Source organism: Trypanosoma cruzi, genomic scaffold (assembly GCF_000209065.1).
Source record: "Trypanosoma cruzi strain CL Brener 1047053516771 genomic scaffold, whole genome shotgun sequence".
Lineage (NCBI taxonomy): Eukaryota > Euglenozoa > Kinetoplastea > Trypanosomatida > Trypanosomatidae > Trypanosoma > Trypanosoma cruzi.
In genome coordinates this window covers 112,737-135,639 of record NW_001849477.1, presented here as the reverse complement: position 1 = coordinate 135,639, position 22,903 = coordinate 112,737, and the positions used below count along the sequence as shown (strand labels likewise).

At 49.3% G+C, this 22,903-nt stretch overlaps 12 protein-coding genes across 12 annotated transcripts in view, besides 49 other annotated features; all 12 read right to left on the bottom strand.

The window, feature by feature from the left end:
- Tc00.1047053510515.139 (t-complex protein 1 gamma subunit, putative) lies at positions 1 to 740 on the bottom strand (the record flags this gene model as incomplete). Its single annotated transcript, XM_807837.1, has 1 exon — positions 1 to 740. A coding segment is annotated over one exon (740 nt), but the record flags the coding sequence as incomplete, so codon positions are not given.
- Positions 1 to 17,163: a sequence feature (heterozygous, Esmeraldo-like haplotype).
- Positions 760 to 791: a sequence feature (A-rich).
- Positions 829 to 855: a microsatellite.
- Positions 1,020 to 1,051: a sequence feature (AT_rich).
- Tc00.1047053510515.130 (S-adenosyl-methyltransferase mraW-like protein, putative) lies at positions 1,229 to 2,623 on the bottom strand (the record flags this gene model as incomplete). Its single annotated transcript, XM_807836.1, has 1 exon — positions 1,229 to 2,623. One exon carries the CDS (start codon positions 2,621 to 2,623, stop codon positions 1,229 to 1,231), a length of 1,395 nt encoding a protein of 464 aa, XP_812929.1.
- Positions 2,697 to 2,743: a sequence feature (CT-rich).
- Positions 2,813 to 2,841: a microsatellite.
- On the bottom strand, positions 2,850 to 3,218 carry Tc00.1047053510515.120 (hypothetical protein, conserved; the record flags this gene model as incomplete). The annotated part of the gene is made up of 1 exon (XM_807835.1): positions 2,850 to 3,218. The coding sequence occupies one exon, from the start codon at positions 3,216 to 3,218 to the stop codon at positions 2,850 to 2,852; it is 369 nt and encodes a 122-aa protein (XP_812928.1).
- Positions 3,325 to 3,350: a microsatellite.
- Positions 3,508 to 4,845, bottom strand: Tc00.1047053510515.110 (hypothetical protein, conserved; the record flags this gene model as incomplete). The annotated part of the gene is made up of 1 exon (XM_807834.1): positions 3,508 to 4,845. One exon carries the CDS (start codon positions 4,843 to 4,845, stop codon positions 3,508 to 3,510), a length of 1,338 nt encoding a protein of 445 aa, XP_812927.1.
- Positions 4,986 to 5,019: a microsatellite.
- Positions 5,074 to 5,149: a sequence feature (A-rich).
- Positions 5,226 to 5,249: a microsatellite.
- Positions 5,253 to 5,274: a microsatellite.
- Positions 5,345 to 5,377: a microsatellite.
- Positions 5,453 to 5,487: a microsatellite.
- Positions 5,593 to 7,089, bottom strand: Tc00.1047053510515.100 (coronin, putative; the record flags this gene model as incomplete). Its single annotated transcript, XM_807833.1, has 1 exon — positions 5,593 to 7,089. The coding sequence occupies one exon, from the start codon at positions 7,087 to 7,089 to the stop codon at positions 5,593 to 5,595; it is 1,497 nt and encodes a 498-aa protein (XP_812926.1).
- Positions 7,269 to 7,301: a microsatellite.
- Positions 7,387 to 7,413: a microsatellite.
- Positions 7,556 to 7,930, bottom strand: Tc00.1047053510515.90 (hypothetical protein, conserved; the record flags this gene model as incomplete). Its single annotated transcript, XM_807832.1, has 1 exon — positions 7,556 to 7,930. One exon carries the CDS (start codon positions 7,928 to 7,930, stop codon positions 7,556 to 7,558), a length of 375 nt encoding a protein of 124 aa, XP_812925.1.
- Positions 8,093 to 8,113: a microsatellite.
- Positions 8,140 to 8,163: a microsatellite.
- Positions 8,328 to 12,206, bottom strand: Tc00.1047053510515.80 (hypothetical protein, conserved; the record flags this gene model as incomplete). The annotated part of the gene is made up of 1 exon (XM_807831.1): positions 8,328 to 12,206. The coding sequence occupies one exon, from the start codon at positions 12,204 to 12,206 to the stop codon at positions 8,328 to 8,330; it is 3,879 nt and encodes a 1,292-aa protein (XP_812924.1).
- Positions 12,432 to 12,481: a sequence feature (T-rich).
- Positions 12,805 to 12,832: a microsatellite.
- Positions 12,967 to 13,413, bottom strand: Tc00.1047053510515.70 (hypothetical protein, conserved; the record flags this gene model as incomplete). Its single annotated transcript, XM_807830.1, has 1 exon — positions 12,967 to 13,413. One exon carries the CDS (start codon positions 13,411 to 13,413, stop codon positions 12,967 to 12,969), a length of 447 nt encoding a protein of 148 aa, XP_812923.1.
- Positions 13,445 to 13,488: a repeat region.
- Positions 13,813 to 13,833: a sequence feature (AT_rich).
- Positions 13,992 to 14,017: a microsatellite.
- On the bottom strand, positions 14,562 to 16,316 carry Tc00.1047053510515.60 (cytosolic leucyl aminopeptidase, putative; the record flags this gene model as incomplete). Its single annotated transcript, XM_807829.1, has 1 exon — positions 14,562 to 16,316. The coding sequence occupies one exon, from the start codon at positions 16,314 to 16,316 to the stop codon at positions 14,562 to 14,564; it is 1,755 nt and encodes a 584-aa protein (XP_812922.1).
- Positions 16,375 to 16,429: a sequence feature (GA-rich).
- Positions 16,453 to 16,480: a sequence feature (AT_rich).
- Positions 16,521 to 16,553: a microsatellite.
- Positions 16,613 to 16,648: a sequence feature (T-rich).
- Positions 16,672 to 16,696: a microsatellite.
- Positions 16,724 to 16,771: a sequence feature (A-rich).
- Positions 17,063 to 17,110: a sequence feature (T-rich).
- Positions 17,141 to 17,192: a microsatellite.
- Positions 17,164 to 17,711: a sequence feature (areas merged during assembly that could not be assigned to a particular haplotype. This can correspond to areas where the two haplotypes were merged or to regions with more than two copies in the genome that were merged during assembly.).
- Positions 17,249 to 17,278: a microsatellite.
- On the bottom strand, positions 17,284 to 18,936 carry Tc00.1047053510515.50 (hypothetical protein, conserved; the record flags this gene model as incomplete). The annotated part of the gene is made up of 1 exon (XM_807828.1): positions 17,284 to 18,936. One exon carries the CDS (start codon positions 18,934 to 18,936, stop codon positions 17,284 to 17,286), a length of 1,653 nt encoding a protein of 550 aa, XP_812921.1.
- Positions 17,712 to 21,534: a sequence feature (heterozygous, Esmeraldo-like haplotype).
- Positions 19,012 to 19,034: a sequence feature (AT_rich).
- Positions 19,162 to 19,190: a microsatellite.
- Positions 19,284 to 19,326: a sequence feature (T-rich).
- Positions 19,419 to 19,462: a repeat region.
- Positions 19,572 to 19,614: a microsatellite.
- On the bottom strand, positions 19,723 to 20,412 carry Tc00.1047053510515.40 (hypothetical protein, conserved; the record flags this gene model as incomplete). Its single annotated transcript, XM_807827.1, has 1 exon — positions 19,723 to 20,412. The coding sequence occupies one exon, from the start codon at positions 20,410 to 20,412 to the stop codon at positions 19,723 to 19,725; it is 690 nt and encodes a 229-aa protein (XP_812920.1).
- Positions 20,439 to 20,482: a microsatellite.
- Positions 20,539 to 20,594: a sequence feature (T-rich).
- Positions 20,710 to 20,741: a microsatellite.
- Positions 20,926 to 20,956: a microsatellite.
- Positions 21,535 to 21,655: a sequence feature (areas merged during assembly that could not be assigned to a particular haplotype. This can correspond to areas where the two haplotypes were merged or to regions with more than two copies in the genome that were merged during assembly.).
- Positions 21,538 to 21,563: a microsatellite.
- Positions 21,656 to 21,933: a sequence feature (areas merged during assembly that could not be assigned to a particular haplotype. This can correspond to areas where the two haplotypes were merged or to regions with more than two copies in the genome that were merged during assembly.).
- Positions 21,688 to 21,720: a microsatellite.
- Positions 21,825 to 21,846: a microsatellite.
- Positions 21,873 to 21,906: a microsatellite.
- Positions 21,934 to 22,903: part of a sequence feature (heterozygous, Esmeraldo-like haplotype) that runs on past the window's edge.
- Positions 22,044 to 22,903, bottom strand: part of Tc00.1047053510515.30 (hypothetical protein, conserved) — a gene marked incomplete at both ends in the record, with an annotated part of 1,095 nt that continues 235 nt past the window's right edge. The window contains one exon of the mRNA XM_807826.1: positions 22,044 to 22,903. This exon is cut by the window's right edge and continues 235 nt beyond it. Coding sequence (XP_812919.1) covers positions 22,044 to 22,903 — 860 coding nt within the window.

The following is a 22,903-nucleotide window of genomic DNA, read 5'->3' as shown; positions in this document are numbered from 1 at the left end:
GGCCAATCCAAAAAGATAATTGCGGGGGTTCTCAATGTAGCGACGCATCTTGGCGTGGATGTGATCCTGGTAAACATCACACCGTCCAGCACGACGCTATCGGAGACGGACCCGCCAGGGATCTTTTCTATCTTGGCGTATCGCTTGATGTCCACCTCCTTTTGGCCCGTGTTCTTGTTCTCTACGACAACCCGCTGTGTCGCGGCCACCGCCATTTTGCACATAATATCATCCTCACGTGAATTAAACTTTGTGCCAAGACATGCCCGCACGACAGACTCCAACTGCTGCGTGTCATTCGGGTCAATGGTAGTCCCAATCATCTCGATTGCCGCCAGGGCGTCCGTCAGTGCAAGGGAGAAGCCCTTCACTATCTTCAGCGGGTGAATGTTACGCTCCAGGAGGGGTTGCGCCAGGCTTAATATTTCCCCCGTGAGCACAATGACAGAAGTGGTGCCGTCGCCAACCTCCTCGTCCTGAGCACGCGCGAGCTCCAGCATGTGCTTTGCGGCGGGATGCACCACGTCAATCTCGCGAAGGATGCAGTTGCCGTCATTCGTCAGCACCGTGCCGCCCATTGGATCAAGGATCATCTTGAGCATTGCACACGGTCCAAGTGTGCTGCTGATAAGACTGGCCACAGTCTTAGCCACCTCAATGTTGTTCATCTGCGCCTTGCGTCCGGTCTGCCGCTCTGTCTTTTGGTTCAAAACAACCACCGGCTGCTTTTGTGAGTACATTGTCGCTTTCGTCGTGTTGTTCTTTTTTTTTTTTCCTTTTTTTTTTCCTTTAAATTTATTGATCTTCCCTTCTTAAATCCCTATAATCGTTTGTTTGTTTGTTTGTTTGTTTGTTGTTGTATTATTGTGATCCTCTTCTGTTTCTCTCTCCTCTTCTCCATGCAAGGGAACATCAACAAAAACACAGACACGACACGTGAAGGATGGCCAACAAGTACACATGTATCCGTTTACAAACATTCAACAGAAACAAAGACACACACACACACACACGCATGCAAAATATCAATAATAAAAAATAAAATAAAATTGTTTCGTTCCCACCGTATTTCCTCACGCCCAGGCAGCATTTATATTTCACTGAGGGGCACTTCGGTGCCTTGTCGTTTCGCACATCAGCGCCCCCCGCTTATGCGCTGCGCACGAAATACCGTCATCCCCGTGTGTTCTTGTGGTATCCAGAATAACAGCGACTGGGAGGATGTTGGCTACTTGTCGTCCAGCCCGTAGTCCGGCGGTGGTGGCTTGCCATTCCACCTCCGTGTGCGTCGCTCCTTCGGCTCCAAGTTTTCAAAGGTGAAGTTGTTCGCAGGGAAACCATACGTCTGACCAGCGTACATGCCGCTTAGCCAACGCAGTGAACTCTCCCTCACCTTCTCCTCGGTGAGAGAAACAGTGTTTTTCAGTGCATAGGATGAATTAGCAACGCGTGACGCAACCCACATCTTTGTGTGCCGTGTAAAACCGTGCTCGCACACCTCCTCCATAGGCACATCCTCCGTGTAGCACAAGAGCGCATGGGGATGGCTCTCAACGGTACTCTGAATGAGCCTCTCCTCCCACACGAGGCGGGAAAAAACGACGAGACGGCCGTCGTCGCGCAGCAGTAGCAGCGCATTCTCAAGAGCCTCTCGCAGCTCGTACATCTCATTGTTCAGAATACAGCGTAACGACGTGAAAAACTTCCATGACATGGGCGTTTTGCGTCGACTGCTCTGCGTACTCCACACCTCCTCAGGCAACATGTCACCGGCGGCCTCAACGCAGCCGATGACGTCCCGTGAGGACGTGAAAGGTCGACGACGGCGCACCTCACGTGCCATTTTCATTGACTGCTCGGGTGTAAGCAGAGCATAGGCACTCAACGCACCTGATAAAGCGTGCTGCGGTACTGTGTTAAGGTACGCAAGAGCGCCAATTCCAAGCTGTGGCCCGTAACGCATGTCAAGATGGTGACTGTTTTCGTCATCAAGAAGAAATCCGCGCTCCGGATTCTCCAACTGCGTCTCGGAGGGGCCAGGGTCAATCATTACAGCATCAAAGGACCTTTCACCAAACAAAGACTTCGCTTCTGACATTTGACGGCAAAAAAATTTAAAACGGTCAGCGCCAAACTCGTCCACCAGCTCCATTGCAGTCTGCATGACGTCGTGGTCACAGTCCAACGCGACGACGCGTGTGTACGGCCCTCCATTCTCAAGCACAGCCCCTGCGTGATAGCCGCCGCCGAGGGTGCAGTCCAATACGTCATACAGCACAAGCCGCTTCTGTTTGGCCACACATGTCGAAAGCCCCCCCGTCACTGTCAGCGCATTCTGCGATGACGTCAGCGGGAGTGATGCCGCCACGTTGCGTCTCATCTCCTCCCGCACCTGCCGACGCCTACTCCGTGGGGCCCTCTTCGCCTGCAGAGCCTGACGCACGCTACTGGTGCTTGGGTAGCCGTCCTCAATCGCCCGCGTCGCCAGATGTTCGGCGAGCTCCTTCAGCTCCAGCCACCGCAGTCCTCCGCACACGCCCTGAAAGAGCTGCTTCATCATTAGTGGCGGGTGCTCCACCCGGTTTAGTTGAGACCAACGCCTCGGTGCAACGATGCGTTTCATGACTTCATCCTTTTTTGTTGTTGTTGTGTGCGTGGGCGCGTTGCCGCTCAAATCCATCGTGGAAGCCGCGAGCAAACAAAAAAAAAAAAAGAAAAAGAAAGAAAGAGAGAGAGAAAGAAAAAGAAACGGCAAAATCATCCATTCTTTCTTCTCTCATTTTCATCTCCGTGTAGGTTTTGCTGTGTCCCCTTTATTTATTTATTTATTTATTTATTTATCGATTCCATCAATCGCGTGACGATGAGGCAATTCCACACAACGTCGTCCCTGCCACCACTAAACCACATCCAAGCAGCGTTGCTGGTCGCAAGACGCCTTCATGCAGCACAAGGGCGCTCACCAGCACGGTGATAACAAACGCCAAGGCGTTGGCGACCATGCTACCCACCGCCACATCGACATGACGCAGCCCGAGGAAAAACAAAACAGACCCACTCAAGTTGAGAAGTTGTGTCGCCATGTACTTGGGACGCGACAACAAAAAACGCAGATCCTCCAGGAACGAAGAAGAACTCACAGCCATGCCGCTGCTGTAGCGCTTCAGCAACGGGTTGGTTATGCCCCAAATAATCGCCGCAAGAAGGAGGAGCAGCATTCCCCTCCTAATCCCCTCTCCGCCAAGAAGCCAGTGCAAAAAAAGAAAAAAAGAGAGAGAAGGACAACCAACAATGGCAATGGTGGCATAAGCGCTAAAGAGGGGAAATAATAATAATAATAAAAATAATAACATAAAAATACAGACACACCTTTGTCCGGCCAGGCACCCTGATTTTTTTCGCTCTCTCTCTCTGTGTGTTTGTGTCTCACACAATCCTCCTCTTCCTCTTCCCTTGATCCATTGTCGCTCTCCACCTCTCGCCGCATCATGCATAGAGGCACCTTCACTAACGCTTGGCAAACTTTCGCTTGACCTTCTTTCCGTCCAAATACCCGGGGAACTGCCCCCTCTCGCGACGACGATCCACGGAGAGCAGGCCGGACTTCTTCAGAGGAATGCGTGTGAGAGGCAAGAGCTTCACAAGGGCGTTGGCAATCGACATGCGCAGGGCAAAAGCCGCAATTTCGTTGGCGATGGAAGGCATAGCATGCCCCTCCAACACAATGTGTACGTCAAAGTCCCTATAATCCAAATTCGCCTCATCAAAAGGCATAAGCAGCATCTCCATCAGCCATGCCTTATTATCCAGCACGAGGGCCATTGGCTTGCCCATGATGGTGATGGCGCCGTTGTGATCTCGGTTCTCACGCAAGAGAGCAGTAAATTGATACTTTTCCCCATCCGCGCAACCACGGCCGACGGCAATGCCGGTCTCCGCATCCACCTCCGGCTCGTCAATGCGTACACCAATCTGGTGGCGTGAGTCCTCACCGGCCACCTTTCGTGCAAAATCTTTCAGCACCGTGTAAAAGTGACTATAACTGTCAGCACTGTCCGCAATAAGGGTCGCTCGGCTCATAAGTTTGTAATTCTCAAACATAACACGAACGTCGTCCCTGTTAAACTTCCGTCGGCTGAACTGGAAGAGCGCGTGCTCCGTCTTGAATCCCCGTGTTTCTGTGAGGCGTCCCATCCAGTCCAAGAAATTTGTGTAATGACCTGGAGCATTATCAAGACCCACCGCTTCTGCCGTGATGGTGCGACTCAGCTGTCGCGATGCGGTGTTCATCGGCTTGCTGATGGAGTCCAATGTACACTGCACAAGCGCCTGGGCCTCGTAGGTGCTGAGATACGGAAAGAGGGCGGCAAGAACTTCTCCAAGCTGTTCTGCATCAAGACCGTCCACGGATGCATAATAGTCGTCCGCCGACTGAAAATAAATCCCGCCGCTTATACGCATCCATGCCTCTTTAAGTGATTGCGCGGTAAGCTCTAACCGCAATTCGTGGCGCAGGGATGACAATGTGTTATGCCCGGCCGGTACGTATTCCCCCGGGTACATGGGGTATTCACGGAAGTGAAATAGGCTGCCGTGTGTTGCCTGTGCGCTCGAGGTGAAGGCGTTTTCGCCCAACTTCAATGGCAGTTGCCGTTCCCGGAGGCTTTCCTCTTCAATAGACATCTCAATGTCTTTATTACGCTTAACATGCGAGTTCACCCACAGCAAACGTTCACCGTCCGTCTTTGGAACGCCGGCGGTGCCGGAAGGAGATGACGCGAGGTTATTCGCAAGACGAAAGAGACGGGCGTGGCGTGCCGTCCTGGGTGAGAGCAGCTGGTACATAAATGACAACCGCAACTTCGTGTGATAAAATCTATCGGGCCGCACCTGAGTGTGCGCGTGTGTGTTCGTGTGCGTTCCACTCCCCTCTCCACGTGTAGGGAAGAAAAGGAAAACGTCGTACACAAATGGAGGAGAATTACAAAAAAAAAAAAAAAAGAAAAGAAAAGAAAAAAAGAGGGCCCAAGCGCCCACAACGCACAAACAAGTCAACCAGCATGCACAGTAGAATTTTTTTCTCCTTTTTTTTTTTTTTTGGGTTTTTCGTCCTCGGCCTTCACTTTTCTTTCCTTTTTTTTTTTTTTTTGGTGTGTGTGTGTGTGTTTCCTCCCACACTGCAAGCAATAGACGGTGGTGGTGGTGGTGGTGTCATCTTGCAGTAGAAAAAAAAAAAAAAAAAAAAAAAACAGCACACACACACACACACACACAGAGCCGGAAGACGATAACAAAAAAAAAAAAAAAAAATCACGCGGTGACAAGAAGAAGAAATTAAACATCTAAAAAAAAAAGACCAAAAAAAAAAAAAAGAAAACAGCACAAAGACAATACAAAAGATCTTCTAACAAGAAGTTTGGTGTTGAGCTGACGGTAACAGCAGAAGAGGGGGAAAAAAAAAAAAGAAAAAGAAAAAGAAAAAAAAAAGAGAGGGGGAAAAAAGGAAAGGAGACATGTGTACACTTCATACGTGTGCTCTCATAACCCTCATTTATAAGCGGGAAACTTATGCATACGCATAACGATGCACCGCTACAAGGCATGTCCAAAGGCAATGTCACGTATCTTTTCAACAGTCTCCATAACAATTCGTCTTTTCTTTTCAACCTCCTCTTGGCACCGTTTCAGATCCTCCTCCTGCTTCTGCAACTCCAACGCAAGAGCGGCTAATTTTCCCAAACGCTCGTCTAAAATCCCCTCATCCCTTCTCTTTTCCGTGTATTCCACCCCCATCGTCATGGGGTCCGTGTACTTAGATGAGTTGGTATCAAAGGAATGTGTCATTGCTGAAGTGACCCCCTGATGGCGTTTTTTACCTGATGGCGTTAGAGCAACCGCTCTCATTACCTCACGCTCCGTTCCATTAAACACGGCATGCATATCCGTCACAAGTGGTTCGCTGTTTCCCCCGCTGAAGTATGCCTCTGCCGTTATGGCGGGCACGTCTGCAAAGGTGGGAGGGTACACATCGACCTGCAATTCGCTATCCGCCAGTCTACGTGGGAGAAGCATTTGGATGGGGTAAATGGACCGAGGCGTGAGTGCGTAAAAACGCGCAATCTCACACTGTCGTGTGTCCAAGGACCATTTAGGGAACATGCAAAGCCCTTTATGCGCCTCTACAGAGTCGTAGGAGGAGCACGGCACAAGTCGTCCATCCACCAATTCAAAAAAACGAATAATTCCATCTCCTTTGCCTCCAATGTACAAAATATTTGTGTCCTCATCGAAAAAGGGCAAAATAAGAGAACTGAACTGGTCAATATCTTCCGTATGCACCGGTGATGCCATGTCCCGGGCATCCCACAGCATGACCTGGCGGCTTTGTGCCTTACTAAATCCAACGGTCACAATGAGATTTTGCCGTTTTGCCCACACACAACGCTGGCTCTTGCCGCCTTGATGAGCGCTGCCGGAGGCAACAATATCTCCTCTCCTAGGATCCATAATATTCACCTTTTTGTCCTTTGAGGTGGAGCAGAGCAGTGAACCATCAAGGTTCCATTCCAGCGACATGATTTGGTCCGTGTGACACTTGAGCACTTCACCCGCCTTGCCAGTGTTGACATCCCACACATTGACCACCATGTCAGCCCCAGCGGAGGCCAGTACATTCATTGCACTAGGGTGGAAGTTCACAATACCCACCTTCTTGGTATGTCCCTGCAGATGTACAATGTGGTCACTGGTGCTCTGTGTGAGACCCTCTTCTGGAATATCCCACCCCATGATGGTACCGTCCTCACTTGCTGTAAAAAGTTTTGTAGGATCAAACGGATTGAAGGCAACATCAATGACCGGGCCCTCTTGACCCAATAATATCGGCGGGCTGGATGGAACCTTGCCATAGTCGGTATGACGTAGCACTGCCGTACTGCCAAGTTGCGCCCACGGCACCGCAAGAAAGCGGTCATTGCAGGCAATCATGTTACTGCAGTCCCATATCGCACCTGAGGGGTTGACGTTCATGAAGTGCCTGTCATGCCGTGCCGGGACAGATTGTGTGTGACGGAACCGGGAAATGGCCATGACTTTATCCTTTTCTGTACACGGAGGTGTCAGAGAGAGAGAGAGCCCTTGCGTTCACGTGCGTGCGACTGTGCGTGTCGGAGTGCGTAACTATGTGTGCGTGCGTGTTTGTGCTGCAGAAACACGTCACCGCGTGTAGGACACGACCACAAGGGAATGATAGGGGGAAGACAAAAGTCAAAAAAAAAAGAAAAACAAAAAAAAAAAAAAAAGGGAGGCCAGAAATCTGTTCCTTCTTCTTCATGACAGCCGGTACGATACAAAAGCGGCCAATGTTGAGAAGAAAAGGTGCAAAATACACACACACACACACACACACACACAGGCACTCTCAGGCACAAAAAAGAATCTACAACACAATACCACTGTTGTGGGTAAACAGAAACCCACTGCTACTCCCAACCGTCATCCCTGTTATCATCACAACCCCGCAATGGAGACGCCGCAGCATACATACGCATACTCTTTACGTCGAGTAGGGTTTGTTTTTGTTATGAATGTAACTAGAGTCCTCCAGCATCTTGCTTGCATGCTCCTTCCTCTCATTGATTTCACTTCGATACTTCCTCCAGACGTCTTGCTTAAGCAACTCATTCACATCTTCTGTTGGTAGACGGAACACAGCTGCGGTCAAATCCAAATTGGACATAAAAAACATACATGAAGCCACGATGAATCCCATAATGACACGTTCGTAGACCAAATGACTTTCATACTTCCAAAACATACGCCAATGGCGACGTTTAGTCGTCAGAAATGTGGTGCGAAACTCATGATTCCGCATTTCCCACAGCGTTTGGTACCACCGCACCTGCTCTGGCAGTTCGTATTTGTTTTTCATCGCCCCTCTACAACAGTCACCCCCGCTCACTTCTTCCCTTCCCTTCCTTCTTCCTCCCACAGTTGTACAGTGCAGTGCGTACGTGCGTGTGTGCGGGCCCGCCAGTCTTTACGCAGCCTCCCTACGTTATCATGCATATTCATTCAAAAATGCAGCATAAAGTTTGTTTTTGTTTTTGTTTTTTAAGGCACAACAAAAAGAAAGATAAGAAAAAAAATAAAATAAAATAAAATTTATGGGTGTCGTTACAAAGAAAAAAGAAGAACCGAGAAAACATGTTACCGCAATGTAAAAAGCACAAAAACAAAAAATAAACGCATTCAATTTAAACATTCCTTCTTCCCCCCACGTGTGTACATATATAAATATATATATGTGTGTGTGTGTGTATCTGCTCCTAAAGAGGCGTCACATCCTCCACGTCGGCGGTGGCCCAAGGACTGCTGCCTTCACGCCGTTCATTGACCTCCTCCACCACCGTCTCCTCCCCAGACGCCACCTCATCCTCTGCAGAAGCATTGTAGCCAGATGAGGCTGCAGATAAGAGATGATCCTCTGGTAAGCAGGGATCTTCAACACGGGGCATCTCCAGTAGATTATTCTGGTTGACATCATTATTAGGATCGAAGTCAGAAAAAAAAACGCATCTCTCAAGTGCTGGAATGGTAAAGTCCATTCCCATCGTGTCATTTCTGCCAATTCCCTTCTTTACCGCCCCTATGCCATATGTGCTCTCATTTCCCTCACGGTTTGGTGTGGGATACCGCACACATTTGCCTCTGTAGAGCACGGACAATAACATGGATGGAATCAACCCATTCGGTGTAAAGTACTCCCGCGGATCCACGCGGCCCAACGTGTATGGGACAACCGATACGGTGCAAGGCCAGTCTGCCTCCACCCATACCTGTGGTGCGTCATCCAGCACCGCCACGCTCCTCGCTTTGGGTGAGAAATGACGCGTGCCATGTCTCTTCCTGTGTGCACGATCTAACTCCTGCAGAACGGCTGTGGTGCACTTCCGCGAGTTCACAAGACTTTCGTGAGAGCGCCATCTGGCATGCTCCTTCTCACTGGCAACATGTGGTGGCAACGCTGAAGAAGAAAAAGGGCCATCCGAAGGCAAGTCATCCGACAATTTACCGAGTAACAACCCCGCCGTAAATACGCGTCCGTACCCGGGTGGAAACAGCTCCTCCTCCGGGTCCAGTGCCTGTGACAAGATGGCCTCCGTGCGGCGACGCGATGATTTCGTCACGAGTACAACAGGAATGCCCCACTCAATAGCAAAGTACCGTAACAACCGTCTCACCCCATGACGCACGTAAATCGTCTCCGTGCGCATTCCCTGGAAAGGTGTGTCCGTGACAAGATATTGCACCTCCTTCCGGACCTCAAAGTGAAGTTGGCTTCCTCCCTTTGCCCCGCTCACATTTTGGCATGCCATGGGTGTAGAATCCTCACCGGCAAGGATGGCGTTATCCACCAGGGTACGGTCCATGTCCACCATCAGCACGTTTTCCTCCCGTATTTGCCGCAGCAGGTGTACAACGTAGTGGCTGAAAGATTGAACAACAAAAGTTGTCTCTTGTACAAGTTGCTTCCCATTCCCTGTGGTGTGATGGGGTTTTCGCGGCAACTGACGCAGTATTAACGCAGCGACTGGTTTTGCAGCCCGCTGGTGTACCAGGAGGGCATCCAAGCGTTGGGAATGGGCCAAATGGAATTCAATTTTCAGTCGTTCGTTCTTACGTTGGTGTTTCTCACGCACGGAAAGAGACCGGCGCGTCGCCACGTGGGAATTTGACGAATTTCCCGCAGTAGAGACGTCATTGCCATCCGTGTCGCATACATCGTCCGCACCATCTGTGGTCACCTCACCTTGCGCCCAGCTTACGGACGCCTCCATCGCGATGTCGTCATAGCGTCCCCATAAAAAAGGATCGTTGCCATCATCAGGTACTGCATAGGTGTCAAATGCATAACACCCGTCAACCCTTCCTTCCGTTCCTCCGGAGGAATGGTTGTGCCAGCCATAATGTGAACGGCTCTCAAGCACGGAGCATATGACCACTTCTGTAGAATCGGCAAGCGCCTGAAGAAGAAGTTCCTGCCCCCTTCCACTCCGATAAACAGAAGCCTCCACGGGACGAAACCGAATTACTCCCACCTGCGTAAAAAGAAGCCTTAACGGCATCTCCCCTTTGCAATCCACATCGGTATGGTTTGAACCTGCAATACCATGACCCCTATCCATTCTCATTTCTGCTGTCGGGTTGACCGTCGCCGTTTGGCACCCGTCACTCAAGGCAGGATCGTAGTAGCAGCGTCGTGGCTGCCCACGAGCACACCAAAAGTTGAGTCTGGCAAGCAGTTCCTCTGCAAAAGCTAATTGGCCCGCCGACACCACTTCTGTGGTGGCCGAAAACTGCTCCGTCGACTGCTGTTCCCGGTAATTGGTGTCATGGCCAGCGTTTGGCGGGGCAGAAATGGCCTGATCAAATGGCACAACAAAGTTGTTGGCGCTGCACGCAACGGAGGATCCAAACGACAACCCTCCCAACGGTTTCTCAGCATCTGTTATCAGCCGCCCAGGGCGAGCGGTCGCGGGACCGAAGAATGTCCCTGTGGCACTGCAACGATTCGAATGCATCACCAGCCACGATTCAATTGAATCCTCTTCATAGTCGTCCTCAGCATAATGATAATGACGATTAGGAAAATAATCACGTGCACCCTTTTTCCCTGCCTTTCGATGCAGCTGAAAGGATGGCACAAAGTCCCTGCCGCCTTTGGGTCTCGTCCCGCTTTTCATGGTGGCAGCACCACCACCACCGCCACGTGCGGCCAGAGTCACCACATACGGAAGTCCCAATTGTGACCTCCCTTCCCGCGTGCGACGCTCAGAGGAGTGTTGTGCGGAGCGTCTCCACGGCACACAAGGGCGTGTTTGGTTCCCGCCACAATCTCGAATCGGCGTATTCCCCTGACCCGACTGCTGTCCCGTCATGGTCTGCGTCATCAGGCGCATCATCCAATGCCATGCCTCACGGCCGCGCGGTACGGCAGAACTTTTGTGACGATTGGCATCCTGCCGTGAATTCGGCTCTCTCCATGTCGGAGACAACGCGGCAGCCTCTGCCCATTGCGCGGATGGCGAGCCATCTCTTTTGCACCGCACCTCAGACTCCTGACATCTTACAAAAAAAAACTTTCGGTTACCGAAGCAAGGCTCAGAGTGTTCACACGTCCCTACTGCCCGGCTCGCAACAACAACATAAAATACACCCTTCTCACCTTCCGTCGTTCCAGCAGACGCTGCTGCCTCGTCGTCTACATTACGAACGTGGCTGGCGTACAGAATGCAGCGGGACATCAGCCTCAGAGCACAGATAGTGGGATTAAAAGCAACAGCTGCTCGCATAAAAGCCTGCAGACTAACCGAACTCCTCACGTACTTATCATCATCATGGCCATCATGGTCAGAAGACACATTCAATGGCAGTAACTGCCTCAATGGGAAAACACTAACGTCGCGTGGGCGTTTATTGCCGTTTGCTGGATTCCCCACTTCTTCATTACCCCCCACCTCACCCCCCTCGTCATCCTTCAAATCCAAAAAGGAACTTTCAGCCCCCTCATGCCTGGCCACATGTCCTCTTCTGGAGCCTCTTGTGTTTGGTTCAAAACTGGAACCAAGCCAACCCCGCAACAGGAGATCATCCACGCTCTTCTCCACGACAACCTGCAAATACTGCTGAAACAGCGCCATCACGACTGTGCGTCGGATAAATTCCACGTGGCGCGCCGCATTGTCTTCCATGAGTTGGCATGCATGGAGTTTTGCAGTCCGATTATCGTCCACGTCCCGATTGTTATTGGTGTTTTGTTGCGACAGCTGCGGGGACGCACCACCAATGGAGGCATTGTTGTGGTCGCGTCTTCCTGCCGGTGTGCGTGGCGCCAGTGGTTCTCTTCGGCCACCGAATTTCGGAGTTTCTCGTAGCGCTCCACTCTCCCCACTTCTCTGTGTTGCCTGTCGGGCTCTCGCCGCGACGGCGATGCTTTGCCACGCGACGAGTAGCCGATGTGGGATATTCAGAATGCCCCTCACGTAGTCATCCAAAAGCATCGCAGAGCTGCTGAGCTCTGCCAGCACATATGAAAGCACCTGCAGCCGCCGGGAGGTGATGAGAATGTCACCTGCCAATGCATGCGGCACAAACCCAAAACAAGGTGTATCAGACGCCACCGGGCCCCGCGACGGTGTCAGCATTGCTGGGGAATGGGGAGGAAAGAAGATACACGGCCGAAATGTCAAGGCGCGTTCCCCTCTTCGTGGCGTCAGCCGCCCCACTCCCCACTCCTCCCCTGTAGAAATGCACCTCACACTATGAGTACTGCTACTGGTGTAAAGGGAGGTAAAACAAGTATGGAGAGAAGAAACAAAAAAAAAATCACAGGGAAATGCATGGAGCATCCTCCAGGAAGCAGAAAGTTCAAATAATAATAAAAAAAAAAAAGAATAAAAACGAAGAGGAGAAAAAAAAACACTCTCACGGAACACAATTCACAGAATATGTCAAATGGATCATTGGCTGGAGGCATATTGATATGCGCCTGGTCCATCCCCAAAGAGCACGAGACCTAATGTTTCGTCAGGTGCTTGCCAAAAACAGCGTGTCACTTCTGTCCCCAAATATACTTATATTGATGCCATTGCAGCCTCGCCAGTGAACACGGCAATGTCTCATGCCGATCCATCGCCAACTCCATCGCCCGCAGTGAGTAGGGCTCAACAGCCGACAGAAAAGTCTCCCGGATCCCAATGCATCAATACTTTCTTCTCAGTCTCAAATAAATCAATGCACAACAAAAAAGAAAAAAAAAAGAAAAAAAGAATAACTGAGAGTCGCTCAAGAGCGCATCAGAAATATCCGTCCCTTCACACATCTGATGAAAAAAAACGCGTTGCCACAACACCAGACAGACACAATAATAAAGAGAAGCAGAAGGGAAAAGAAATGTCCTTTTCCTCATTGGAGTGGAGGGTTGTCCTGTTGTTGGTTCAAAGTCTTAAGAAGCCTCTCAACCTCCTCGCGCTGGTGCTTTACTTCTGCCCTGTCAGCCGCAACGTGCAGCTTTCCAATGATCTCACGCTTCGCCCGCATTAACAGAAAGGCCGGCAGCTCCTTCGTGGTGTCGCACTTCATGGCGCGCAAAATCTCCTTCGCATTATCCTCCATCGAGTACTCCGATGCCACCGGGGCAGGCAGGAGAAACTTTGAGACAACTGTGAAGTACAACGTGAGGCCAAACGTCACGCCGACGGCAACGTTAAAGACGACGCCTTTGCGCTCTAAGTAGCGGTCAACAGCGACCTTCCTGCGGTAATATTTGAAGTGCGTGCGGAATGCGGGATCGAGCACATTCCAAAAGATCGCCGTGGCCCACTTCACCCGCGCAGGGGATTCATACGCCATCGCACATGCACTGTCAGCCAATGCCGACCGCAAGTAAAAAAGAGAAAAGAAGAAGAAGAAGGAAAAAAAGAGAAATTTGCGCCCAGACAAGGATCGACAGCGGGATGACGGCATCACTGAGTGGCAGAAACAGAAGTTATGCACCAATGATGCGGTATAATGTCATCCGTGCGGAGCAGAAGATGTCTCTTCTCTCTCTCTCTCTCTCCCCACCCCTATTGGAAGTAAACAACAAACAAACAAAAGAACAAAAAGATATTTTAAAATTCACTTCTTCCCTCGTTTTGTTGTGTTTTTGTTGTTTTTTTGGACTCCCACCCGATGCTCACCCTCCCACTCCCAGCAATGCGCACACACACACACAAACGAACGCATTGATTAAAAGGGAAGAAGTCAGGGATAAAAAAAAAAAAAAAAAAAGGCCTTTACAAGGTAAGTGAACGCACATACACCGTTTGTACAAACGTACATCTTTCCCTTAACAGAAGAAAAAGAAAAAAAAAAAAAATCAGAGATATCCCTACATGTAGGTATGTATATACATGTAGAGATGTGTCGTGTAGGCATGAAGCATCCACAAAAAAATAAATAAATAAATAAATAATAATAACAACAAAAAAGACTAGAGAAAAGTCTGTTGTGCCTCCATATTTCCCTGCGTACGCGATTATGCACTTTAAACATGCATAGCCAGCTGGTGATGAAGTTGTATTATTACGCACGTCTATGCGCGGCAGAATGCCCAAATGTCTGTGATATTACGGCCTTTTACCTTTTCTTTGTTTTTTTTTTTTTTCTCCCTTATAAATTTTCTTCCAGTTTCACATGGCACAGCCAACTGTATGTATTCTTTCTCCCTCTCTCTCTCTCTTTGCTCATCATGTTAATTTCGGTCACATGGATTTCCCATTCCTTCCAGAGTGCGGATTTCAACGTGCGTTGTTCAATCGGCCCACCGATCGGAGCATTACATGTCTTCTCCCCACGCACATGCGATCAACATCTCTCCGTCTGCCCAGCTCCGGTGTCCAATAGAGAGAGCATCATCATTCATGCACTCCACACACCACCGTGCATGGATGTACTCTTCACCCAACACATACTCTTTTTGTTGTTGGTGATTGTGGGCCTCCCCATTTGCACTGTTGTTACTGCTTCCTCCTCCTTGTATGCCGCTTCTTCTGCTTCACCTTCAGGTCCTTTTTTGCATTTTGCGCCTTTTTGATCCCTTTCCTTTTCGGCGGATTCTCCGCACCACTCGCCGTGGCAGGAGCGGTGCTTTCCTCGTCGGAGGTGGCCACCGTTCCATCGGTGCTGGTGACGTCAACGGCGTCACTGACAGCGCCGTCCACCGGCGTCAGGCGAAAGTAATCCAGCAGCATCTGTACGCCAAATCCAGGCGCCCCGGCGGGCTGAAACCCCTTTGGTTTGTCCCCACCCATTCCCGGCCCTGCAATGTCAAGATGGGCCCACTTCATTCCATCCTCAATAAAATTACTCAAGAAGGCAGCGGCCGTGCAAGAACCCGCCTCCTTATCAGAGGAAACATTCCTCAGGTCTGCGATCCCGCCCTTCATCGCATTCTTGTGCTCCTCGCCAATCGGCATCGGCCACAACTCATCGCCACTGCTGCGCCCACTTGCCATAAGGTGTTGTGATAAGTGGAGATCGTTACTAAACATCCCCGCACGTCGACTTCCCAGACCAATTAAAATGGCCCCGGTAAGGGTGGCGATGTCAATAACAGTTTTCAACTTCTTCGTCAACTTTGCGTCCCGCTGCACAAAGGTGAGAGTGTCAGCAAGAATAAGGCGGCCCTCCGCGTCCGTATTGCGCACCTCGACTGTCAGTCCCTTTCGACTTGTGATGATAGAAGAGGGGAAATAGCTGTCAGGGCCAATGGTATTCTCCGCAAGGCCGACAGCACCAACAACGTTTACCGGTAATTGAAGCAAAGCAATGGCTTTAATTGTTGACATCACTGTCGCAGCACCCATCATGTCCAAATGCATCCCCTCCATCGAGCCAGCTGGCTTCAAACTCAGACCGCCAGAATCAAATGTCACCCCCTTTCCAACGAGAGCTGTTGCTTCGTCACTATGTCGATTTCCTGTGTATTCAAAAACCACCAAATAAGACTTGTGACGTGATCCTTTCCCCACATTGTATAAGAGATTTAATCCAGCCCCTCGCAGCTTCTCTCCCCGTAGTACATGACGCACCTTCACACCAAGTGGAGCAAGTTCCTTTGTAATCCATTCATAGTACAGTTGAGGGCTACCTTCATCCTCTCTCAGGTTTCCCAGGCTTCTTGCCTCATTGATGCAGCCACCAATGATGTTGCCCCGAGCTATGGCATCTGTTGCTACCGAGTCAATAAAAATTCCCATGGGGTTTTTGGCTTCATCACCGCCTTCCTTGTTGAGGCGCAGGCGAGTGTACTTGTAGGCGGCAGTCACGGCAAAGGAGGCTGTCTTCTCCACAACATCAATTGAGGGCAGCACGCTCGGCTCCTGAAACAAATCCCCCATCGAGTGCACATTAGCTGGCAATGACTTAAGCACAAGTGCCGAAGCTTGAAGCTTTTGAGCCTCTCGCACCGCGTTCGTCACCGCCAGTCGGTATTCACGCACCGTAGGCTTCGTCCCAAGCCCTGCAAAGAGACACCGTCTCTCTGAGTCAAGCGCAAGATTTCCTGCCGCGTTCCTAAAGCCAAACGGCAGCCCCTCCGCCGTCCTATCAGGCGACGCAAACTCCACCGAAAGCGTGTGGTCGGCATTCACCGACCCCGCCTGGGCGTCCTTCTTGCGTTTCCCAGCAGCACGCCCAATGTCCTGCGACAACCAGGGGGACGCCGCCACCGAAATGGGAAAGGGAGACCTTGAAGAGACTTTCTTGAGCATCTGCCGTATGGATGTGTACGCCTCTCTCTTCCTGTTATGTACTTGAGGTTATTGCCCTTTTCCCTGTTCCTTCTTCTTCTTTCTTTATTTCTTTCTTTTTCCTTTTGCTCTTTACGTATATATTTAAAAGGAAAACAAAAATAAAAAATAATAAAAAATAAAAAGATGTTTCCCAACTCTAAACGTGGCTCCTCCTTTTTACCCTTTTTTTTTTCTTTTTTTTTTTTTCTTTTCTTTCCTTCCTTGTGTTGTGTGCGTGCACCCCTCCTCCACATTCCACACAAAAATGAGAGGTTAAAGAGAAGAAAAGAAAAAGCAAAAAAAAAAAAGAATGTCTCCTCTCAGTTTGTCCATTAAAAAAAAAAAAAAAAGAAAAAAAACATGACAAATGAAAGTTTAATGATATTTTTTGTTTTGTTTTGTTTCCTTCTTTTTTTTTGTGTGTGTTTGTGTTTCCCCCAGCACCGCCTATTCACACACAGACACATATCACCGTGTACGTTCATTTCTATTGCGAATCATCATATGCTCACGCAAAGCGCATATAAATATATTCACCGATCCCACACAAATTTCTATCGTAATCCCACACACGCATGTACACAGACGCATGCACACAGAATTTGTATGGAAATATATACATTTCTGCTGCTGCTGCTACCGTTGCTTGTGCCAGTGGTGGTGCCAGTGGTGGTGTGTAAATTGAAATAAAACTCCCAAAACAGCAGCAGGAACCCCATCCATTTAAAATAAAACCAAAAAGGAATAATAATAAGAAGAAAAAAAAAAACAAATTCAGTTTTCCTCCTTTTTTTTCTTTCTTTTTGTCGCTTTCGTTGTTGTTGTTGTTGTTTTATTATTATTATTATTGTTGTTTCTCAACCTTTTTTGCGTCTTCAATCATCTATGCATATCTTCTTTCTTTCTTTCTTAAAAAAAAAAAAAAAAAAAAAAAAAAAAAACATCTCTACAGTGTGGAAAAACTACGATTAAAGCACTCTCCAAAGCGGTACCCTGTCACGGCAGAATTGGCCGCGAGGTCTACGACCGGAATAAATGTGCGAGCCGTCAAAACCACCTGCTCCGTCCTCATCAGCGTCACATGAATAGGCTGATTCTCCCTGTAAACATGCGTGCCCAACTCTAAAATTTTTTCGTGATCTCTGGGCAGAAGTACCGTGTCGTTCCGGCCAATCCCTGCCAGGTGTTTTGCAGTAATGGTGGAATCTGGCTGCGCAGGCTCTGTACCATCCAGTGTGTAGCAAATAATACCACCCACAGGAGGATCTTCAAAGAAGACATCCATTTCTTTGCATCGGATGCATATACATGGTGGGGGAAGTGCGTTTCCCCTTCCTCCGGCATCCTCCCCGCGTGCTTCTCGGTTCCACGTCATGGCAAGATTGCAGTCATACACGGCAGCCGAGCTACGTGCCTTCCCATGACCTCTCTCATCCATATGGGGCTCTATGCACTGGCCGCCATGCGTGTCTTCCCTAAATGTCCACGCGTACACAAACGCCACATCCTCCTTCAATGGTACCGGCTTTCCTTCGTAGAGAATGCCCTTCCTGTGGGAAAACTTAGGCTTCTGCCTGGCCTCCCCCACATACACGATTTGATAGATGATGCTGGTGTTTGGCGGGCGTCTGGATTCATCAAAGTACAACTCCGCCTCCAAGGCGCGGACGCGGGCTACGGGCGGCGGTATATTCGGATCAAAAAAGGAATGACCCGCTTTGTACACAGTGAGGTGAGCTTCTGTGGTCTCACTCGTTAGCAACCCGTCTTGAGTCGAGACGGTGAGCGCCCGTATCACCACCGGTATTCGTGAGCCCCCGCCATCCGTGTTGAAGGGCGGAAGAGAGAGGGTGAAGGGTCCTGTATAAAGCAACGACGGGGGAGAACCGTCCACACTGTACCGTATCTGATCTGGCGTTGTGCTGCTTTCACTAAGGGCAATGTTGATGGGGGTGAAGGTTGTCACCTCCCCCTTCTCTGGGATGATGCGAGGTGGGATTGGTCGTGCGCGGTTCCCCACAGCAGACATCGATACATGTCTTCGGCTGTCACGATTTACATTGATACTAACGTGGGGTGGTTGCTGCATCTCTCCAGACTTAGTATCCCGGTTCGTACTCACAATATCAAAGCAGAATTGATGTACAGACCCCACAACACGTAGTGTGGGGTAGACAGTGTAAGCATATAGCATGTACCTACCGGCTTCTATGAATTCCAGCGGTTCGGTGTAAAGCATAAAGTGATCACTGTAGCAATCATCCGTGCCAAGAAGTCTTACAGCATCCGCAGTCATATCACCCATTGTTGATACCTTACTCGCCGGCACGTACTTCACGTCCAAGAGGATGTCACACGGCTCCTGCCGGGAGCACTGCAACCTCACCTCCAGTGGGGGCTGGTATAAACCAGGTGCGGGAACACATGATAACTCAAATTTGCGGCGGCGTGCAAAGCCTGGATACATGTAGTACTTCGTATTCACATTGCGGAAGCGGGTGTGGTAGAAGTAGTAGAATATCACTGCCAGAATCAGCAGCAGAAGCAGAACGCAAATTACAAGAATTGGCACCACCACAGCGGCTCCAACAGAAGCCATTTCTTGTTATTTTTTCCTTTTTTGTTGTTGTTGTTTTTTCTCTCACCCTCTCGTCGCGTCTTGGTTTTTCGTTGCAAAATATAAATATATTTATTTATGATTGTTTTCTTTGGGGGAAGATGCCACTGTGCGTGCGTGTGTGTGTGTTTGGGGATTTTGCTCGGAGCTGCCGGTGTGGACGTTGCCGCGGCAGATGCGTGGATGTGAGCACCAACCCCCCCCTCCTTTTTTTTTTTTTTTTGTTTTTTTTTTTTAATAAATTAAAAGGACAGTTTTGAAAGGAAGTCTTCTCCCTTTTCACGCACAAACACCCCAAACACAAATGTGCAAAACATAAGGAGAGAGTCAAAAGAAAAGAAAAGAAAAATCAAAGGAAAAAAAAAAAAAAAACCGACAAGTCAGGGATGATGTTCATGCACATGTTTCTTGTTTCATTTGGGTGGCATCTCTCACTCACAGAAATCAGCAGCAGTAGCCAACATAAAAAAAAAAAAAAGAAGAAAAGCGGAGAGAAGAGGAGAAAAAATATTGCAGCAATAGCAAAAAGGGAAGCGTCATTGGAAGCGGAAGTACCTGTAGAATAAAACGGCTAGAATAAACAACAAAAACATCAAAGTGCATACACACAAACACACATATATGTATGCATATATATATATATATTTATATATATGTGTACTTACATTGCTTCCCTGTGAGAGAGAGAGAGTGTGTGTGTGTGTGCATATCTACCATACGTGTACACACGACACACAAACATTATAAACAGCAATTTTGTTTATTGGCTCAACGTGTCGGCGGGGTATCCGTTAATAGTAATAATCGCCGCTTCCGCATGGCCAATAGTCGTTCCTGTACAACCACCTTTTCAATGGCATCCCTAACACGCTGCGGAATGCCAAGCTTTTCCGCCACTTGTGACACACGATGTCGCTCGCTCTCATCGTACTCGTCGTCATCGGCACAGGTACACACTGCGTCATATAACAACACGCGAGCCAGTGCAGCCGGAAGAAGTGCCCCTGAAAGAAATGACGTCACGTTTTCTGTAACTGAAGGCGGGCCACCACCGCTAGACCGCAGAATTGCACCGCTCGTGGACGCAGATTGCTGCAAGGCAGACGTGGAATGAGTCAACGACAGCTGTGCCGAGCCCAATACGGTAGAAGCGGTATGGATCTTAATTGCTCGTGGTGGCACCGTGTCTACAAACTGCATGAGCTCCAACTTTGTCAGTGAATCCTGCTCTCTGTTGAATGGTACAAGGTATTCTATGAGACCATGCACATATTTCCGTTTCGGCTCCCATTTATCCTGCCCTGAGGCGCAGAAAAGAAGCGCTTTCACGTATACATACGGTAGATTGCATACACCAATATGGGGACTGTACTTGCACCCATACAACGTGTCCACAAGGAAGATGCAGCCGACGACAGGCACGTAAAGACCGCAAAGTCCCCGCGATAGTCGCAGCATGACAGGGATATCAAAAATCAAAACACAAACAAACAAAAAAAAAAAAGAAAAAAGAAAAAAGAAAAAAAAACCGGCCCCGTACCAACACCGCCACCACTCAAGGAAAACTAATCCCTCTTTGCAACTAAAAGGAAAGAAAAAAAAAAAAAAAAAAGAGAGGCAAAACAAAAAAAACACAAAAACTGTAAGCCCCCCTAAAAAAAAACCCCTCTTTCTTTTTGTTTTGTTCACACCTCCGCCTCCTGTACTTCTCCTACGAGCCCCCGGCCCCGTTGAATGGCTCCACCCGCAGCGGGGAAAAAAAAAAAAAGTAAAAAAAAAAAAAAAAATACGCAACACGCCACGACTACCCCCTACGCCTACAGTTCTTCTTCCCCTTTTTTGTTGCTTTTTTGTGTTGTGTTGTTTTGGGCCCGGCCCCCTCACGTCCTCGGCAAAATTCCGTCCTCTCGTCGTAATATTCCCCTCCTTCACGCCTCACGCGCTGCACGGGCGCAGGCACAACAACGGCAGAAGAAGAAGAAAAGAAAAAAAAAAAAAAAAACGTGACGCAGACAAAACAAACACACAAATAGAGAGAGGGAGAGAGAGACAGGGAATGTAAGAAAAGAACAAGAAAGAAAAGTGGTATTTTTATCTTCTCTCTTTCTCTCACCGCCACTCCCACTCCGACTCTGCAGACGTGCGTCTGCGGGGAGGGGGAGTGGCGGTGAGAAACAAATGGCAGGGGCTTTTGGAAAAGACATGAGTGGCGGGGCGCCCACCATCCCCCAACAGCGACCGCAGCCGGTGGGGGGGCCGCGGTTGCAAACAGAAAGACAGACAAAATAAAAATAAAAAAAACTCCCGTTCGTTTAATTTTTCCCCTCACGGCTCCCGCAATCCAAAGAGGAAAGCCGGGAATTGGCCCGGCAAGTGAGAGGCTGGCCGCAGCACGCCATGCGGGTATCTGCCGTGTGTCTTTTCAGGTGTCATGTGCCGCCGTTACGCCTGCCGCCTGTCGTCTGTTTTTATCTTCGTTCCCTCTTCTCGTCCAATGTTTTTTGGCGCTTTTCTGTTTTTTCCCCCGCCGCAGCCCGGCCATCCTCCTCCTCCTGACGTGTTGGGGGGTGCAATGGAGCACCCGTCTGTCTGTCTGTCTGTCTGTGTGTGCACCGCACCGAGGTGACGCATGCACAGAGAAAGAGGCAAATAGAAAGAAAAAAAAGATGCCCAACAAACAAAATACAACACGCATCTGCGCGGCAAATTGCAGCTAATCGGCCGAACGAGAACAACAAACAAAAAACAAACAAACAAAAAAAAAAAATGCAACATCACCGTCCCACACAAAAGTGAGATACCGCCCATCATTGCACAGGGCACCCATTTGGCAGGAGAAGCCAAACGTTAGAGCAAAAGAAACGCTCATTAAAAAAAAAAAAAAAAAAAAAACCGCCCCTCGCCATTCCCCAATGCATAAAAAAAAAAAAAGGAGAAAAAAAGAAAAAAAAAGTCCATGTAACATCAAAACAATGCGTCTCCAAGGAGATTTTGCGTGTACGCACTTCACACAGGTATATTTATATATACGTATATGTGAGTGGTTGGGTGTTTGCATGCCTAATGCGGGCACGTTCACTTAATAGGCTCTACATGTGGTGTTCCTGTAAATCGGCTGGTGTGGCTTTCAACGCATCTTCGAAATGAACCGGCTCATCCGGTGCATCCCGCGCCGTGGGTGGGCGAAGCTGCGTTAATGGCTCCTGAAGCACGCCGCTGGGCCGCGAGGGGCTTGAGTCGATGTCGGCGTGGCTGATGAGATACGGGCTGCCTACTGCATGCAACGCATCGGATGGGTTTGTCTCAACGCCCGGCTTCTGTACCGTGTCGTGTTCCGCCCTCACATGCCCATTACCGCTCCCCATTTTAATTCGCGAGGCCCTCGTCACGGGGGAGTCGTCGCTCACTAGCGGTGGCATCTCGTGACTGGCGGATCTCACCAGGACGCTTGCCAGGAGCGGGTACTCGCGCAGAGCACACGAACCCACGCTGCTAAAGGTGTCGTGCAGTTTCTGCACCAAATGGCAGTTGGCGTCAATAAAACAGTCAAAAAATTCTCCTTCGTTTTGATCCATACTTGCCACGTGAATGTCGTACATATCCTTAAAGTATGATGTCTTCAATTCCGCCATCCTCTTTGCTTTGTCGCGTTCTGTTACCTGCTTCGTGTACCGTTTACTCGTGCTGAGGTCCCTGCCTTTTTTTTTGTACTTCTGCTCCTTCGCATTGACAGCGCCTTCCTTCTTATGGTACTTAAGCAGAAGTGCATGCGACTCATTCCCAGCATCCAAGACCTTCTTCGTCGACCAACGCAATGTGTCCAGCTTGTCAAAAATGCTCTTTTGCAATTTGTCCTTGTAGTTGGCAATCGTGGCGCCCTCCCGCAGTTCACGCAGCATGGTCGACATCAGTTTTGTTGCGCCATGCAAAGTGCCCACAGGCACGGATG